This window comes from Manis javanica, chromosome 4 (genome assembly GCF_040802235.1).
Source record: "Manis javanica isolate MJ-LG chromosome 4, MJ_LKY, whole genome shotgun sequence".
NCBI classification, from domain to species: domain Eukaryota; kingdom Metazoa; phylum Chordata; class Mammalia; order Pholidota; family Manidae; genus Manis; species Manis javanica.
This window is the reverse complement of record NC_133159.1, coordinates 106165011-106180157: the sequence shown is the minus strand read 5'-3', so window position 1 is coordinate 106180157 and position 15147 is coordinate 106165011. Positions and strand designations below refer to the sequence as shown.

At 51.1% G+C, this 15147-nt stretch overlaps 2 protein-coding genes across 5 annotated transcripts; one reads left to right on the top strand and one right to left on the bottom strand.

Annotated features, from left to right (window-relative positions):
* Positions 1–2101: 2101 nt before the first annotated feature.
* Positions 2102–11523, top strand: PIAS3 (protein inhibitor of activated STAT 3). 4 transcript variants are annotated; one of them, XM_017665724.3, is made up of 14 exons: positions 2102–2325; positions 4971–5388; positions 5540–5624; positions 5859–5909; positions 6147–6237; positions 6727–6861; positions 7063–7168; positions 7756–7829; positions 7957–8117; positions 8908–9041; positions 9122–9290; positions 9454–9587; positions 9776–9813; positions 10360–11523. In XM_017665724.3, exons 2-14 carry the CDS (start codon positions 4974–4976, stop codon positions 10624–10626), a joined length of 1860 nt encoding a protein of 619 aa, XP_017521213.1. In that variant the 5' UTR covers positions 2102–2325; positions 4971–4973; the 3' UTR covers positions 10627–11523. The 4 variants fall into 4 exon arrangements, with proteins under 4 accessions (XP_017521213.1, XP_017521214.1, XP_017521212.1 ...); XM_017665725.3 differs by lacking the exon at positions 2102–2325 and adding an exon at positions 2914–3055 and having other exon boundaries at positions 11092–11523; XM_017665723.3 differs by lacking the exon at positions 2102–2325 and adding an exon at positions 2914–3055.
* A 17-nt stretch (positions 11524–11540) lies between these two features.
* Positions 11541–14411, bottom strand: NUDT17 (nudix hydrolase 17). The gene is given in 9 exon segments (XM_073234534.1): positions 11541–11675; positions 11786–11949; positions 12326–12466; positions 12686–12784; positions 13034–13127; positions 13264–13300; positions 13529–13709; positions 13961–14069; positions 14071–14411. Coding segments are annotated over 9 exon segments (1152 nt in total). The 5' UTR covers positions 14283–14411; the 3' UTR covers positions 11541–11560.
* Between the last annotated feature and the right edge of the window lie 736 nt (positions 14412–15147).

Below are 15147 nucleotides of genomic sequence, written 5' to 3'. Positions count from 1 at the left end.
GAGAGAAGGATTTAGAAAGGGGGAGATCCTTTGGCTAAGCTCAAGTATGAGTCAGAAAACAGCTTGGTAATGGAAGCCAGGACTTTGACTTCCCCTTGGGCTCCTGGAAGATGATCCCAGAATGGCTGAGCTGTGGGAATGGTCAATGAGGTTACTGTTAACACAGGAGTGGAACCTTCCCCAGCCCCTGGTCTTCCCAAACAAGCTCCATCTATTCAACCCCAGAAACTGTTTCCCCAACCACCCCAAGGCCTGAAAACTCCTTTGATTTCATAAATAAATCTTTCTTTCCCAAAGTAATTCTAGTCCTAATGTTCCCCCCATTCCTCCTGGGCTGCCCATTTAATGGGACTTCAGTAGGGACTTGGTACTCCTGTTTCACTTGCCCCCTGCTCTCCAGGCTTCAGCTGTAGGAGGAATGGGTGAGTAGGTGAAGCTTGGTGGGCCACGATGGGGTTCCAAATGTCTTTAAATGCCCTCAGTCCAGAACTTGGTCCTGATTTGCAGTTTCACTCCTTTGTCTGGTAACATTCATTTGTTAAACTGGTACTTAAAGAGTCTACTATGTGCCAGGCACTGGGGATGGAGTGAACAGCACCAAGTCTTGTCTTCATGGAGCTTGCATGCAGGATCAGATTCAGGTGCCTTGGTTCCTAGTTTTCTGTTATCCTCTAGGGATGCTAGAATTTACAACCTCACATTCATTATTAATCTCAATAACTTCCCCTCTATGAAGCCATTGGGATTCAAGGTGAGGCTTGGCTTTCTTTTACATTGTTACAGCTTTAATGAGGTCTAACTGACATGCAATAAACTGCAGGTCAAAACTTTGATCAAAGTGTTCAACTTGTTAAGTTCTGACATATGTATACAGCCATAAATCAACATAAAATCAAGATAATGAACATATCCACTCCCAACATATCCAACCCCACCATCTCTTTTCTTAATCCTCTCCATTCTCCTTCCCTTGAAGTCTATGAAACTTCTAGAAGATACAAACTAGTCCTTAGTAACTTTTGATGTATAGAGGACTGAACTGAATAAAACAAGGAGCTTAGGGCCTAATGAAGACTCAACTGTTGGAGGGAGAGAGAAGTTGGGATTTAGAACCAAATACTTGATCTTGAGTTTAGCTTGAGTTCCCATCATTGCTGGCAGCAAAGTGGCAAGGAAGGAACCTGATTGTCAGGAGAGAGTGGACATCTTCTCTAGGGACATAATCCATAAAGCAGTTGGGCATGGTCCAGTTCAGCAGATACCTGGGGATATCAGTAGGCTGCTACCTTCGGTCTTACGTCTTGCATGGAGTCTCATGGAAAGGATTATACTGAAGGTTTAAGCTAAAAGAGAGGATTATCCATATTATTAAAACTTTTTTGGTATGCTGATTATAGGTTTAACTGTCTTGACACTACTGCTAGACTGAGAGCTCCTGCAAGGCTTATCTGTCTTCAGCACCTAACAATCTCTGCATTCAATTATTTATTGAACAAATGATATCATCACTTAGGTCCCATCCAACTACCTATAATAAAATAATACCTAGTGTGAGTAAACTGCCGTCAAGTTGGTACTTTCACGGAAATTGCAATTAGCTTGCAATTAGTGACTATTTGCTTGGTTGAGAATGGGCCTCTGGAAGGGCCAAGGATTTGGAAGGAGAGTGGGTAGTTCGGAGAGGGGCAGAAATATGACTCTTTTGAGTAGGAAAACCTCCCCGCTGTTCACCGCCACCAACACCAAAGATGTGAAGTCTCCGGTAATGATCTGAGTATTTGGAGTAGGGGGTGGGGGACCACAGGTAGAGTTAGGGGTTAGGTACCCTTTGGATTCTAGCAGCCCAGGCTTTCCTCCGAGTAGGAGTTTCGTTCCAAGTAGGAACCTCTTTATGCGGTTCGATCCCTGGTCCACACTGTCTTCTTTGCAGCATGCCTTCACCTCAAGACCGTGCACCGACGCCAAGAATTTAGGGCGGTAGTGAGAATGATAGGATCCAACAACGTTCTCTCTCCCAATCCACTCACTCAGAGGAGCTAATTTCTCCAGCGTCCGGCTGGAGTCCCTCCCTCTCCTGCCTCAGACCCCGCCCCCTCCCCCAACTCCGCGGTCCAGGCGGGCTAACCCAGGAGGGGACGGCGCCAGTCGGATCGCTGGGTGGGGCGGAGCTCCTGCCCGGGAGGAGTTGTGGCTTCACCGCCTGGACGCCCGACCGACCTCCGGCTTAGCCGACTGTGCTTGCGACGCCGGGCCCCTCTTCCTTCACCTCCCCAGCCCACTCTCTGAGCCTCCGGAGGCTCCTTGCCGCTCCGTGCAACTCTGCTGGTAAGTCCCACACCAAACTTTCCTGCTGCGGAGTTTCAGGCCGATCCTCGAGCTACATTGTAGTTGATAGTGCTTGGAGGTGCGTGGTGGTGAAGGATTGAGACTAGCCGTCTTGAACTATTCACTATTCCACAGCTTTTCTAAAGTGAGTCACATTTCACCCATTTCCCGAGTTGGTAGGGCTCTAGACTTTTGTCGGTTCAATTTGTAGAGAGGGAGATGAGGGTATTCACTCTAACTTCGCTCCCCCCGCTTCCCCCCGCCACCATTTCTGAGATTAAGCAGTTCTCCATGCTTTCCCTCCGTATTTCAATTATCTTTGGCTCTGTAAAAGCCCATCCCCTCCCATCTCTGGCGTGGCAAAGCCCCTCCCCCAGGCATTCGGGTCCACCTCCTCTCCATTACCCTCGGGGACCCCAGATATTTCGGGCCGCAAGTTCCCTCCGGGTCTCCGGGGGTCTCCGGGTCTCCGAGTCCTGTGTACTAGCTAAAGACGTGCGGGGGCTGGGTCCGGCTGTGAAGGGAGGGGCTGAGGCGGCGGCTGGTCCGAAGCCAGGCGGGCGGGGTTGGGAAGGGGAGGTGTAGGGGGCCGGGCGGGGCGGAGCGGGCGGCATTTGCGGCCGGCGCCGGGGTGGAGAGTTGTGCGCCTGTCCCTGGGCCTGGGCTCGGGCTCGGGCTCGGGCTCGGGCGCCTGCGATGTCTCAAGATGGCGGAGCTGGGCGAATTAAAGGTACCGGCCCCCTCCCCCATCCCCATCTGGACTGAGCTCGGCGGTACGCCGAGTCATGGAAGCTACCGAGACTGGGTGCCGAGGGCTCGTGTGGGGGCTGGAGACGTGGCGGGGACTGGCTGCTGGCGATGGGGGAGTAGCGGCTGTGAGCAAGGAAGGGGCTTTGGCGGGGCTCCGGGGGCGGGGCCGCGGGGCAGATGTAGAGGTGGGGCCGAGGGGAATTGCAGCTGTTGGGGGCCGAGGCGCCGGAGGCGGAGACGCGGGGTAGAAGTCGGATTTGGTAGTAGAGGCAGATGTTGGGGTAGGGCCGGCGGAAAAGCTGTTCTAGAAGCACAGGGAGCGAGTTGATCACGGCCAAGAGATGCGACAGTAGGGGGCAGATGTAGGGATGGGGCTGGGGGAAGATGTACCGGAGGCTCCCAGGGATATGCAGCTGAGAGGATGGAGGCTCTGGACTGCTGTAGCAGTCCGAGCCTTGGGAAGCATCAGTAGGCGGCTGAGATCGAGGGGGCGGGGCTGTGCGGGCGTTAGATCGAGGGGTGGGGCAGAAGCATTCTGGAGACTGAGAGAGGAAGGTCCTGCCTTAGTGAGTCGGAGTCTTTGGGCGGGGACAGGAGTGAGAAACTAGGGATAGAAAGGGGGAAGTTTTTGACAAAGCTAATGGAGAAATAAAGACAGGACGGAGGAAATAAGGACGGGTAGAAAGGTAGAGAGGCAAAGTTTTAATCACATTCCTCAAAAGGGGCCCAAAGCTATAAGCCTCCTTTGAGGGGAAAAATTGCAGAGGGCTAGCAAGGCTTGCCGCGGACAGGGTCTTCTAAGCATTCCCAGAGGGGTGTCCTTTACGGGAAGAGCTTTTTGTGTCCTCCTGTTACCACACAGTCTTGAGAATGACCATATCCGAGGACATCTCACAGAACCTTAAGAAACCATTGGGTTCATCCTTCTGCCTCCTGGCTTTGTTCTGGCCCTTGAAATGGAGCCATAGTCCTGAGCATAGGAGAGCTTGCAGTTCTGCACCCTGGCTCAGGGACTGCGTGCCTTTTCATTCTCCCTCTGTTTAGATCTTCGTCCACTCCTCTTCTACCCCTGTGGAGGGGGAGGATCACTTTTTTTCTGTATGGAGGAGAGAAGCAGGTTATTAGTTCCTGGGAGATGGAATAAATAGGTAAACAAGAATATTTGGACTCGTGATATTAACCCTGCCTCACCCCAAGTTTTGGTCTTGTTTCTTTCCCAGAAAAATAGGACTGAGTGGGGGTGGTTATGTAAATGACACCGAGAAAGGATTTGGGGGAGTTATGAGCATTGAACCCTGACCTAAAAACCTGGCTGCAAAAGTTTCAGAGGCTTGGGCAAAATGGCTGAGGTGGATTGAGGTGTTGGGAGGGGTGGGCCATGGGGCACAGTCCTCCAGCTACCTGGCCCCATTCTTCCCTGTGGGGCTGTCACCTGAATCCTCTTATCCCGCTCTTTCCTCCATTCTCCTGTCTTCTTTCCAGGAGGCTGTGAATGGGTCTGAGAGTCAGAAAGAGCAGGAGAGGAGATAAGCCACTTAAAGGGAAATCAGGCTTGAGACAGGGATGGAGGTAGGAGTCTGTGGTGGATTCAGAGGTGTGCATAACGATGGTTTGCTGTGTGCACCCTGCACCCTGCCACCACCTGGTCAGTCTCCAGGCATGGGGAGATAGGGTTGCTCAAGCTCTGGGTGGGTTGACCTGAGGGTTGCTGAAATGGGACTGAGATGTCCCTTTGGCCAGATTGGCTATCTGGCAGTAATCTTCTAGTTGCACAGTGTGTTTTTGATCAGTGCTGGAGGGAAAGAGGCAATTACGCGCTTGGTAGCTCAGTCCCACGTCCTTGGTAGAACAGGCCTGTGTAAGGTAGGATTCTAAAGTTTCACTGTTTTCCACAGCACATGGTGATGAGTTTCCGGGTCTCTGAGCTCCAGGTGCTTCTCGGCTTTGCTGGCCGGAACAAGAGTGGACGGAAGCACGAGCTCTTGGCCAAGGCCCTGCACCTCCTCAAGTCTAGCTGTGCCCCTAGTGTCCAGATGAAGATCAAAGAACTTTACCGCCGCCGCTTTCCCCGGAAGAACCTAGGGCCCTCTGATCTCTCTTTGCTCTCTCTGCCCCCTGGCACCCCTCCTGTAGGCTCCCCTGGTCCTCTAGCTCCTATCCCCTCGGCCCTCTTGGCCCCTGGTTCTGTGCTGGGTCCCAAGTGTGAAGTAGACATTCACCCACCTCTGCCGCAGCCTGTGCACCCTGATGTCACCATGAAACCGCTGCCCTTCTATGAAGTCTACGGGGAGCTTATCCGGCCCACGACCCTTGGTAAGGCTCTTTGTGGTCCCTCAATTTTCCTGAACTCCATGCTTCTACCCCAAGCCTTTCTTAGGCTTTAGTCCTATGGGATCAGCAGCCTGGGGTGGGGGCAACCTATCTGTGGATAGGCTTGGGAATAATTGCCCCTCTGTGTCTTCAGCATCCACTTCAAGCCAGCGGTTTGAGGAAGCCCACTTTACATTCGCCCTCACGCCACAGCAAGTGCAGCAGATTCTCACGTCCAGGTACATCACTTTCAGTCCTCTTGCCACATCTGAGGGTGGTTACCCCTTTCTGCTCTCTGACTCTCTTCTGCCCTGTTCGCCTCCCTGTTTACCCTCCTGTACCTGCTTTGTCTCTTATTCTCTTGTGTGTCTCTTTTCTGTCCCTGGATATCTAACCTTTTCTGTCACTGTCTATTCACCCCTGCCCTCTAGGGATCACACACTCACACCTCTTCCTCTCCTTCTGTGTTACAGAGAGGTTCTGCCAGGAGCCAAATGCGATTATACCATACAGGTGCAGCTAAGGTGAGCTGATCTTCCCTCCCTGCCCTGCTGGGCTCCCATGGGGGGTTGGCTTGAAATAAGGGTATGACAGATACTTCTAGGATATCCCTGCTCTGCCACATCCACTCCATTCCTGGGAATCATGTTTGATGCTGAGGGCTACAGATACCCATGACTGTTTTCTGAGGTTCCCTGCCTCACTGCCAGATTCCCCTCAGGAAACTGCCTCCTACCCTTTCTTCTCTCATCTCTTACCAGGTTCTGTCTCTGTGAGACCAGTTGCCCACAGGAGGATTATTTCCCCCCCAACCTCTTTGTCAAGGTCAATGGGAAACTGTGCCCCCTGCCGGTAAATGCTCTAACTTTCTTCTGGCAGTAACCCCTTCTCTGTATCAGTTCATATTTGTTAATTGCAAACCTATTATGAAAGAGACAGGCCTAGCACAGTGCCTGGCTCATGGTCAGTGTTTAGTTTACTGATTGAATCAGTATAATCTAGAGAGTACTAAGATAGGGCTGAACAAGTATTCTGTCAGAACCTAGAGGAGGGACATTAGTTCAACTCAAAAGGGCAGGGAGGACTTCTCAGAAGGGATGACCTAAGAGCTGAGATTTGGAGGGAGTGGGGTGTTCTCATTCTTCCTCCTCAGGAACTCAGTGAATAAGCTCTCCTTCCCTGCCCCACCAAATTGAACCCCACGAGCAACCCTAGATGGTGCCCCAGTCTTTTGAGTCATTGAATGGGCCCCCATCTCCTTAGTCAGTGAGTGAGCTGGCCTTCCCTCCAGGGAGTGGTAACCTGCGACAAGATGTCTTGACCAGTCCCTCCCTTCCCCAGGGTTACCTTCCCCCAACCAAGAATGGGGCTGAGCCCAAGAGGCCCAGCCGCCCCATCAGCATTACACCCCTGGCCCGTCTCTCAGCCACTGTTCCCAACACCATCGTGGTCAACTGGTCATCTGAGTTTGGACGGGTGAGCATGGCTGAGGCAGGGAGCCTGGAGAAGCCTGTAGGGAGTGAGGAGGATTTATCTATTGTCCCGGGTTGGGGAAACATCTTCCTCTTTATGTGTCTCTCTCTTAACCTGCTGTTTCTGGTTCTCATAGAACAAAGGAGGGGGGGTGGGGTGTGTGTGCAAAGCAGAGGCTAATTGTCTCCCCCCACCTCCAAGTAGAATTACTCCTTGTCTGTGTACCTGGTGAGGCAGTTGACTGCAGGGACCCTTCTACAAAAACTCAGAGCAAAGGGCATCCGGAACCCAGATCACTCCCGGGCACTGAGTGAGTAGTAACATGCTGCCTCTCTTTCCAGTCTGATCTGGAGCCAAGTCTTCTGGCCCTCCAGCCTTTATAATCAAACCCATACCCCTCTGATGACAATTTACCTCACCTCTCACAGGAACCCCAGCTCTTCCTCATCCCCCTCACGAATCTTCCTGGTTGAAAAGTCAGATCACTCCTAGACACTGAGTGATGATACCTTTGCATTTATTCCCTGTTATCCATCTGCGTTGCACACTTCACAGACCCTAACTCCAGGCCTGCTGGAATATGGGTTCTCTGTAGACTGAGAAGAGTCTTAGGAATCATCTAATACAACTCTTGTGATGCTTCAGTTTCCTCTAAGTCATCTCTGTCAAAGTGTCACCCAGCTGTATTTAAGCATCTTCAGGGATGGGGAAATATTTCCCCACAACCCATCCTTCATAATCCGATTTCAGACCACCCCCATGTGACATCCGTCTGTTCCCCAAAGGCTCTCTCCCCAGCTGCCTCTCAGCCAGAGCCATCTGCTTCTGGCCTTACCACCTCCCAGGCTTCCTTACAGCTTTGCTGACTCCATGGCTGTGGCCTAACTCTTGTTTCAGTCAAGGAGAAATTGACCGCTGACCCGGACAGTGAGGTGGCCACTACAAGTCTCCGGGTGTCACTCATGTGCCCGGTGGGTACAAGGGAGAAGTGGGAGGAGGGTTGTGTTACACTTGGACTTAGATGATGGGTCCTAGGGTTATCACAATGAGACTTTCTGGGTTGTGGGGACTCTGACCAGAGAATTTGTCTCTCCTCAGCTCGGGAAGATGCGCCTAACTGTTCCTTGTCGAGCCCTCACCTGTGCCCACCTGCAGAGCTTTGATGCTGCCCTTTATCTGCAGATGAATGAGAAGAAGCCAACGTGGACATGTCCTGTCTGTGACAAGAAAGCTCCCTATGAATCTCTTATCATTGATGGGTAGGGCCATTCTGCATTATTTCCCTTACTCTTAGGATACCCACTAGGACCCTAGGACTCTCTCTCTCTCCCTCTCTAGAGACTGAGAGAGAGCACTTCTCTACCCATGAACCCTAACTCTTAAGCTATCCCACTTTATATATATTTATTTATATATGCCCTTTATAATATGTATATTTCCAACCCTGAGGACTTAATACATACTAGGCATCTTGCTGAGCATTTTGCATTCCTTATCTTACTGAATCCTTGTAACCCTATGAGATGGGTATTATCATTACAGGTGAGAAAACAGGCCCAGAGAGATGGAGTATCTTGCTCAAAGTTATATTGTTAGTAAGTGGCAGAGCCAGGGTATCCAATTGGTAAAATATCTCTACTATAAAAATTACCTGACCTCTCACTGAGCACAGGAGTAAAGTTCTTTTGAGGGACTGGATATGCTGATGTAACTAATCCTAACCCCTTTTCTAGAACCTACATTAAGGTTCTTGTTCCCAGTGCTATGTTTGAAATGTTTATAGAGTTCTGTATCTCTGCTCCTTTTGTCTTGTCCCTAGTATAACATGAAATGGTGTTTAGAATGTATTTATGTTAAAAGAGCACTTAAAGTTTGCAAAGCTCTTTTACATACCTTATTTTATTTGATTCCAGTAACTCAGAGAGGTCAGTAGGGTGGATAATAATAGCCCCATTTTCAGATGAGGAAACTGAAGATCAGGAAGTTGAGTCCCAGAACTCCTTGGCCACTGTTCCAGCCCCATGAATTCCCATCTCTCCCCTTCCCCAGTTTATTCATGGAGATTCTTAATTCCTGCTCGGATTGTGATGAGATCCAGTTCATGGAAGATGGGTCCTGGTGTCCAATGAAACCCAAGAAGGAGGCATCTGAGGTTTGCCCCCCACCAGGGTATGGGCTGGATGGTGAGTGAACCCCTGTCTCCCAGCTGAGCTAAGTCTTGGATGGCCTCTTCTCTGAGACACAGTCTTCCTACCACCCATAGGCCTCCAGTACAGCCCAGTCCAAGAGGGCAATCCATCAGAAAATAAGAAGAAAGTCGAAGTTATTGATTTGACAGTCGAAAGCTCATCAGATGAAGAGGATCTGCCCCCAACCAAAAAGCACTGTCCTGTCACCTCAGCTGTCATCGCGGCCCTACCTGGAAGCAAAGGGTATGAGGAAACAGGCTGAGTCTATAGCAGAAGGGGCAGAGGAAGAAGTCAGAAATGCTCTCTGATCACTGGGCAAACCCTGGGGCAGAGAGGGCAGTTGAGAGGCTGAGCTGGGTGAGGGTGGCTGCAGCTTGCTGGTTGCCCAGCTCCTCTCTCCTCACAGGGTCCTGACACCTGGTCACCAGCCATCTTCAGTGCGTCGGAGCCCTGCTGTGGGCACATTGGGTGGGGATTTCCTGTCCAGTCTTCCACTACATGAGTACCCACCTGCCTTCCCCCTGGGGGCCGATATTCAAGGTATGACATCAATTGCAGGGTGGGGCCCTACATTGCCACATCCTCCTGAGATCCAGACCAGAAGAACCCCCTGCTTCTTGTCAAAGCTTTCTGGCTCCCTTGCAAAGGACCACAATCCAAGGAACTTTTATTTTTAGCAGTGAAGGGGTCAGACAGGAGGTTGATTTTAATTTTTCTTTTCCTACCAGGTTTAGATTTATTTTCTTTCCTTCAGACTGAAGGTCAGGTAAGTGATCCTTTTCCCATGAAGATCTCAGACCTCTGAAGCTTTCTTCCTACTCCTTTCCCCCTCTCATTTTCCCTGAAAACCTAAACTGACTTCTCTGAGGGCAGGCCAGGGATGGGGGTGTGTGCAGGTATGTGCAGGCAGTTTATTTCCCCCCTCAGTCCCACTGGTACGTCCTCAGATGTCACCCATGTCGTCCTTGAACCCACTACTGTTCTTTCTCTAGACTTTTTAGTGTAATTCTGCCCACTGTGTGCTCACCACCCCCAGCCCATGTGAACTTGAGCACCATGCCTGCCGGACATTCCATACATTTCAGACGCCCACAGGGCCAAGAACCTAGCAAGCTGGAAGGACCGTGTCAAGGCAGGGAACAGGGGTGGTGTGGGGGGTAAGTAGGAGAAAGAGTCAGAGGCTCTCCTGCTTCTCAGAGAATACCTTGGAATCCAGAGGGATTGATTTATCTCATGGTATTTCTGACATGAATGATTCAGAAGTGGGTGAAGTTAGACTAACATCTTAAACTGTGCCTTTGATTCCTCCCAGCACTATGGTCCCTCTGTCATCACCTCGCTAGATGAGCAGGATGCCCTTGGCCACTTCTTCCAGTACCGAGGGACCCCTTCCCACTTCCTGAGCCCACTAGCCCCCACACTGGGGAGCTCTCACCGCAGCACCACTCCAGCACCCCCTCCTGGCCGTGTCAGTAGCATTGTAGCCCCTGGAGGTGCCTTGAGGGAGGGGCATGGAGGACCCCTACCCTTGGGTCCCTCTTTGACTGACTGCCGGTCAGACATCATTTCCCTGGACTGAGACCCCTGGATTATGGAACCTTTACTGCCTCCCAACACAACACTAAGCAAATATGCTGTGGAGCCCAGACCCCTGGCCTCTGTGACCTCTCAGGGGGCTTTGGCGAAAGGCCTGAAAGACCTTCAAGGACACCTGTTTTTGGCCTCTTCTCTGTCTGAGAAGGCCAGCACCCAAAGGGTTAATATTTAACCTCTTTTTAGGGACACTGGGATTCTTTTTGGAAATGTTCTTTAGATGGCTGGCACATTCCTTTGGGTATGTTTACCTAGGCAGTGGGAGGCAAATGGGATGGAAAGTGAGTTGGGGGGAGGGCTGGATCCTCAGCCATGACTCCCTAGTGCCTTGTGGGACGAGGTCCTTCTCTTGTACCCCAGATGCCCTCTCTTCCATTCTCCAGACCCACATGTGGCTCTGTTCCATTCCCACATCGATTGTCCATTCCATTCTCTTTGGCCAAACACACAGGTGGAGAAACAGACAGTCAGATACATGGACAGAAAACTATTTCGGGTTCCAGATTTTTTGTACATAAACAAGAAAAACCAAAATACTCCAAAGATGTCTTCCCCTGCTTCCTACTTTCCAGTATGACTGAAGAGAAGATAAGGGTTTTGGGAAGCAGGGCCTGGCCTATTGCCTGGGTTTCTCTCTATTTATATATTTAAGTTCACAGTGTTTCTTATGCCGACCAGCCAAGACCCTGAGCTTCTAAAGGCTCATGGCCCTGTGGTTGGGTCTGGCTTATTCTACACCTTTCCTTGGAGGTGAGAGGACCCTCATACTCCCCCCAGTCTCCTTTATCAGGCTCCTCCACGGCCTGGGACTTATGTTGTAATTTTACTTGTTATTCCCAAAGTTGTACAAAGTTCTTACCCATAATAAAGGTTGTGAATGTTCTGTGAGTGTCATGGAGGTAGGTAGGCTGGGGAGGGGATTATGCACTTTGCTTTCCAGATCCCAGTTTTGGGAGGAGGGGGTCCATGTTCTGTTCTTCTTTTGTGGGTCCTGGGTCCACATGAGCTCCACTTTCACAGAGTAGAGGTGTCACCCTGAGGATTTCCAAGAGCAGTTGTTCTTTCTGCCTTCCTCTCCCCCACGCCCATAAAACACTACAGCATGCAGCCCAATGCTGTGGAGCTCTCAGGTCCTTCACCCTTACCTGCTTAGATGTTGCAGCCAGAGCCTGAGGGCAAATTTAGTCCCAGTGCTGACCCTCTCTTTGTCTTCTGCTATGGTTGGGGTCGTTTGCAGCAGTGTAAACGCAGGCAGGGCCAAAGGTCGAGCTCCTTCATCCTCCTCTAGTTCCACCGCACTGCGTGATAACTGTCTAGGCTTTGTCTAGTGGCTTAGCCCACTTCCATGTCCATCAGGTCATTGAGTCCTCTCAGCCACTGCAGGAGAGGGGTAGGGTGGGTGTCAACCTCATTTTACAGAAAGGAAACATGTTCAAGGAGGGTTAAATGATTTGCCCTTGTGGGAGAGACAGACTCAGATCCAGTCTTCAGTGCTACCCAGTTGGAGCAGGAACTCTTGGAGTTTAATGGGCATTGTTTTTGATCTCATGTGCTGTCTTCGTTATTAGTTAACCAACTCTCTCCCTAAGAGACTCCAGCACAAAATTCCTTCCTGAGGAGGGAATAGAAGCTGAAGTTCTCAATGTGAGTGTTGGTGTGTTACAATGTCAGGGAGAAGTTATTACTTATAGAACAGAAGATGATAGGTTCTGGGGGAGATGTCTGGGTGCCTCTGTTCCATCCTCTGTGGCAGCCACTGTAGCAGCCACATCTGGTCCCAGCCATGTAAAGGCACTCACCTCACTTGGGTTTGGCTGGATCCGAGTCTGGGGCCAGACATGTTGATGGCTTAGTCATGACCTCTCTTGGGAGGCCTGTTTTTTTATCACAGACTACCCACTGGCAGAATGGAGAGGTGAGGTACAGGGGGAGAGTCTATTGGATTTCTTGGTTACCTGTGACTACCCCCACCAACTTAGTAACAGTCAGAAGCAGTCTGCTTGGGTGTCCTGAGCCCCATTTACTTCCTCCACTGCCAACCCTACCTGCAGCTGCTGCTGGGACTCCTGGGAGGCCACAAGTAGATAGAGGATGATGTGGTGGTATTTGGGGAGACCCCAGCTCAGCCTAGGAGGGTAGGCAGACTAAGAAGAAAACAGCGAAAGTGAGAATTTTCTGTCTAAGACTTTGTAAATACAGCTGAGGAAGTGGGGCATAGAAATGGCACAGGAGGGACACAGTAAGGAGTCTCCACTTGGTGTTTGGGGTCTCCAAACCATGCACATTTCATAGTTTCCCCTGTGTTGGAGGTTGGTAGGGCTGTGCGGTGGGTTAGAAGTTGTTGAGGGCTCTTGGTTTAATAGGAAGGGACCTCTTCCAGGTCCTTGTCTCACCTCCCATAACCCCAGTGGGACCCAAGAGAACTGGCCCTGGGGCAGCTGTAGTCCACTCTCTTCCCAAAGTTCTCGAAGTCTTCCCATCCAGCAGCTGGAAGTGAGAGAGTGCAGGTCAGAGAGGTCAGTGCCTGACTCCTCCAAGTCTTTCCTTTGCCCCTCCCCCATTCCACACCCAGGGTGGTCCCAGACAGGTCTCTGGTTCAGGGCAGGTTGCAGGTTTGATCAGCCGATTGATTACCTCTTCATCAAGTTCCACATGACCACCTGCAACACAATGGGACCAATAGGGGAATGGTGGTGTTCTTAGCCAGGGATCAGCATTCACTATTTACACTGCTCCCTCCTCCAGTGGGTACAAATGCAGTTGCAGCCCCTTATGATAATGGGACACACCATATTTCTGCCCCTACTTCCGTCTCGACTGGGAAAGCAGTGTTGGGTGAAGGGCAAGTTTCCTCTCTGCACTTGGGGCACCACCCTCAGGGTGCTCACCTGGGGGTACCCAGAGATTGGGCAAAACGCTGAGGGTCCGTGTCCTTCGGGTCAAGACAGTCAGATCGCTGGACTGCAGAATGACTGCCACACCTAGGTCCACACCACGATTTGTGGGCATCTCGGTTCCCGGAGGTCTGGACTGTTGGTCCACAGCCGCAAAAGGGCAGAAAGGGGGTCGCTGGAGGGAGTGAGCCCTTGGGGTTAATACTTAAGAAGTGGGGCAGGGCTTTCAAAAATTGGGCGACACCCCGCGATGGCGTTAGGAGGTGATAATGCTTCATACGGGAGTCAGAGCGATGGCTCGGGCCCCAGGTCTCTTGCCGCTAGCTCCCGCCCGACTCCAGGCTCCACCTTCGGCCCTGCCCTCCTGGTGGGTATGGCCCTCCCCCAATCCTCGCGCTGGGACACCCTCCCCCATCTTTCCACAACCTGGAGCGCAAGTGTGATCGAAGCTCCGGGAAATGGCCTGTCCGAGAGGACGAGTCCTCCTGGCCTCAAGCTGCAGTGCGTGGGCCACGGCCCGAGCCCTGGGCCGGCGCAGGAGGCCACACATACTCTGCGCGAAGTTCACCGGCTCGGGGCGCCCGGCCAGGTATAGCAGCAATCACGCCGCGGCCATCACGCGACTCTGGGGCGCTGCGGCCTGCCGGGCGCCCTCTGCTGGCCCAGAGGTGCCTCCCCGCGGAGTCGGAGGGAAGCTAGGCTTCCGGGGAAATTCAGGCCTAACACTTGGGGACGAGACCGGAAACATTTTTGGCACCTACCCTTCTCACTCAGATGGCAACCAAATACAGCAGATTCTACCTCCTTAAAACTTTCTCAAATCCATGTCTTACTCTCCAAGCTCCATTGCCCTAATACAAGCCTTCCTCATATTCTGCCTGAGATACTGCAAGTCTAAATAGTCCTGCCCCCACCAGTTTATTCTCTACATTGCTGCCAGAGAGCATTCTCAAACACAAGTCTAATCACTTTCCCACTGCTTCTCAGGATAAGCTAAGCTACTTAACCACAGTATAGTAAGGACCTACCTGTCCTTGCCCCTACCTCTCTCTCCAGCCTGAATTCTGGCAGGACATATGCCCTATTTTCGTCACACCCTATTTGCTGATCTCCCAAGAACCAGGCTTTGCGTCTCTCTGGGATCTTTCCCCCACCTTCCACCCAGTAAATATTCATCTATCAAAACAGTATCACTTTCTCTGTACTCTCTTCCTTACCTGGCCCTTTTCCGTGTCGCCTCACTCTACTCTTCCACTATAGTCCCCCAATACTTCCTTGTACTTATTTGTCTTCTCCCATTAGGCTGTAGGCATAAGGCTTTTTTGTATTCCTAAGGCTGGGCCCAGTACTGGGCATGTAACAGGTGCTCAGCAAATGATGGAGAGTGGCTTAAAAGCGGAAATGGTTATATCTTTGTATATTATATCTAGTATAATGGCTGGCAATTAATTGGCATTCAAATGAGTTAGAGAGAATTAACACTGGTAGGAGGAAATTGAAGAAATGATAAAACAAAACCTAACTGCTTTAAATGAACTGAAGTTGCTGGGACAAATTACATCAGTTATATTAATCACCTATTCATGGTACTGAGAGTGAGAACTTAAGGATTG

Coding starts and splice junctions, on each gene's coding strand:
- PIAS3 (XM_017665723.3), top strand. CDS start 3,032: ATGGCGGAGCTGGGCGAATTAAAG. Junction 6,862..7,062: donor GGTCATCTGAGTTTGGACGG/GTGAGCATGGCT, acceptor ACCTCCAAGTAG/AATTACTCCTTGTCTGTGTA. Junction 7,169..7,755: donor AGATCACTCCCGGGCACTGA/GTGAGTAGTAAC, acceptor CTCTTGTTTCAG/TCAAGGAGAAATTGACCGCT.